At 34.5% G+C, this 3,324-nt stretch overlaps 1 protein-coding gene and 1 long non-coding RNA gene across 2 annotated transcripts; both read right to left on the reverse strand.

Annotated features, from left to right (window-relative positions):
* Positions 1 to 52: 52 nt before the first annotated feature.
* LOC105315455 (scavenger receptor cysteine-rich domain superfamily protein-like) lies at positions 53 to 3,064 on the reverse strand. Its single transcript, XM_020006295.1, has 15 exons — positions 2,953 to 3,064; positions 2,729 to 2,902; positions 2,526 to 2,687; positions 2,314 to 2,472; positions 2,088 to 2,270; positions 1,870 to 2,040; positions 1,658 to 1,819; positions 1,448 to 1,609; positions 1,222 to 1,398; positions 1,010 to 1,177; positions 805 to 963; positions 579 to 749; positions 353 to 532; positions 116 to 289; positions 53 to 72 (listed from the first exon to the last, which is right to left on the reverse strand). Exons 1-15 carry the CDS (start codon positions 3,062 to 3,064, stop codon positions 53 to 55), a joined length of 2,334 nt encoding a protein of 777 aa, XP_019861854.1.
* LOC109590372 (uncharacterized) lies at positions 3,064 to 3,312 on the reverse strand. Its single transcript, XR_002189287.1, has 2 exons — positions 3,180 to 3,312; positions 3,064 to 3,129 (listed from the first exon to the last, which is right to left on the reverse strand). It is a non-coding gene; the product is annotated as an uncharacterized LOC109590372 (long non-coding RNA).
* Between the last annotated feature and the right edge of the window lie 12 nt (positions 3,313 to 3,324).

The following is a 3,324-nucleotide window of genomic DNA, read 5'->3' on the forward strand; positions in this document are numbered from 1 at the left end:
TGCACACTTCAACTTCACCTATAAGATGACTACTAGTTCCTTGCAAACGTATTTAGGCATGAGTACAACTTCCTATTCTTATAATCAAAATTGTCTCATTAGATTATTGGCTAACCAATACAGCGAGCTCCAGCAACTTCATAACTCTGACAGTTTATTAATGCACCAGAAGTTGTGTGCCTTGAACAATCTAACAGTGATTCCTCTGATCCTGAACAAGATAAGGCTCCGATCACAAATGAAGGATTGTCACTGACACTGAAATAATTGTTAGTAAAAGGTTGTGATCCTGTAAAATAATAACAAGAGTATAATAATAATATTAAGTTAGCATTATAACTATTATTTTTACCAAAAGGTTGTAGTCCTAATTGATAGCATACCACATTACTGTCACTAGAGTCCCATTGGTTATCACATACTGATCCCCATGCATTATTGTAGCATATTTGTACATTGCCTTCATTCAATACATCACCTCCAACAAGTCTAACATCACCATTAGTACAATTAACATACTGTGTATTATTAGCTGGAAAAGAATTTAAATTAAAAGCTATACTATCACTTTTACTTACGCATGCAGAATACTGATGCATCAGTGCCTTGTGAACAATCAAGTCCATATGTATTGCCACTTGTATGATACATACACTTCCATATGTTTGCTTCATCTCCAGTACAGTTTAGTTTATAGATGCCAATTGGCCACTCATAATCAATAAACATCCCACGAGTAGCCACTGCACCTGTATATCCAACCATACTTATGTTTAGGCCTTTCACAATTTGGATTTAATTTACCATAATGTGAGTATCCTAGCTGAGAGCAAATCACAGTAGCTTCTTTGTCAGTCCAATAGCTAGCACAGATTGTAGTCCATATGTTATTAATACACACTTCAACTCTTCCCCTTAGGACAGCATCATCACCTAATCTAATCTCACCATTAGTACAATTACCTATAAATAAAAGAATGATATTAATAATAAAGTGTATTTTACTTACGTTCACAGGTGACCCCAGCATCATTATGATGAGAACAAATAGTGGCATCACATGATCTTGTCCTACACTCTATTAATGATTCCTCATTACCAGTACAATCAACACTAGCCATCAGTATTGGACCAACTCCTGGACCAAAATGATCACTACCAGATCTTGCTCTTCCACCTATAATGATTGAATATTGAATTTAATCATACTATTATACAAACCTATTGGTAAATATCCTAATTGTTTACAGACTACATTAGCATCAGTATTACTCCAGCCATTAGAACAGACAGTACCCCATGCTTCATTAATACACACTTCAACTCTTCCTTCATGAGGACCACTACCATTAACCAATCTTATCTCACCATCAGTGCAATTAGATTGCTGCACAGTTTCTATAAATATAATCATCATTACCTAAAATATATTTTGTAATATAAATACTTTGACAAATTAAGCCAGCATCATTATGTGACTTGCAGTTATATAAATATGGACTACTGTGTGTACAGTTAAAAATATGTTGTTCTGAGCCTGTACAACCAAGATTAGTAATACCAAATGACAGTTGTCCCTCAGTATAGCAATGGTATGTTGGCATAGCACCTATAATGATATTAATAATTAGTATACTGGTAATCTAAATGTATTAACCATATGAAGAGTATCCAAGTTGTCTACAAGCCACTGCAGCATCATTAAAGTCCCATGTTTGATCACACAGTGTAGTCCATGTTCTCTCAACACACAGTTCAACACGACCAGCATATGTCACTGATGATCCACTCAGTCTTACATCACCATTACTACAGGATCCTGTTATAATTAATTAAAGGTGACAAATATGTTCATTTTATAATGTTTACCTAAACATACAACACCTGCTGTGTTAGTTATACCACAATACGGTGTTCTGTAACTTCTAAAGTCTTGATTACAATCCATTAGTGAACTGTGACTACTGGAGCAATGCATATCTCCCATAACATATGGAGCTTGCCCTTGTCCATAATAACTGCCACGTAATGATACTGATCCTACAATAAAATATTATAAAGGAAACGAGGATATTAAACATTACTACCGATTGTCTGATGGCCAAGCTGTTTGCAAACAACATTAGCGTCAGTTGTATCCCAGTAATGGTCACAAATAGTTCCCCACATTTGATTGTAACATATTTCAACTCTTCCTTCATACTCATTGGGACCACCAACTAATCTAACATCACCAGTTGTACATGAAGTATCAACAGTGGCATCATTGACTTCAATAGACATTATAACTCACTTATAACATCAGCAACTTACTCTGACATATCACATGTGCAGCATAATAGCAATTTTGTTCAGTATTATTAAATGGACATTCCCAAATACTTAATTCAGTTCCAGTACAATTTAAATGATAAAAATGTATAGGGTGGTCATGATAAGAGTCATAATATCTATCCAGATTATGTAAAACACCTGCCAGTAAGGGAAGTAGATCTATACTTAAAAACATATTAAGCACTATCTACCATAACGTGAGAATCCTAATTGAGCACAAGCTACACTAGCATCAGCATCATCAAAGCCATTGCTACAGACAGTCCCCCAAACACCATTTACACATACATGAATTACACCAATAGAGCTATATCCTGAACCTGAGAGTTTAATGTCACCATGAAGGCACCTATCTGTAAGAATGTAATTCAAGTTTAAGTACAGCTTATATTACCATGACAAGTTACTCCTGAATATTTATAGCCATAAAAGGATGTACTGCTGTAACAACCAATAACTTCTTTTGAACAATTCAACAAAGAGTCTGTGATGGTAGAACATGAGAACTCAAAAGGAAACAATGGAATTCCTGGTAAATCCAAAAATGAACTAGAATGTCTTGTAGCACCTATAATAAGCATATTTGGGAATAAATCATTACAATTAATTTGTGCTTGCTTTGTGAATGACCCAATGAGTTACAAACAGTTCCAGAAACATAGTAATTATTATAATTAGCACATATTCCAAACCAAATATGATTGTAACACAATTCAAGTCTTCCCTCCATTTTGCTTGTTCCATTTGATAATTGTATCTGACCATTAGCACAATCAGAATACTCCACAACAAAACCTGTGTATTTTAAATGTAATAATAATAATAATAATACTTGTAAAAAATACCATGACAGGCAACTGATACATCAGTGTTTACAGTGCAGGATTCCTGTCCTTGTGTACTTGAGGGGCAATCCCATATACTCTCTTCATTACCAGTACAATTAAGATTAACAATGTGAAGGGGAATGTCATTATCATAATCGAGTTT

The sequence above is a fragment of the Amphimedon queenslandica genome, unplaced genomic scaffold, assembly GCF_000090795.2.
Source record: "Amphimedon queenslandica unplaced genomic scaffold, v1.1 AMPQUscaffold_10136, whole genome shotgun sequence".
NCBI lineage: Eukaryota > Metazoa > Porifera > Demospongiae > Haplosclerida > Niphatidae > Amphimedon > Amphimedon queenslandica.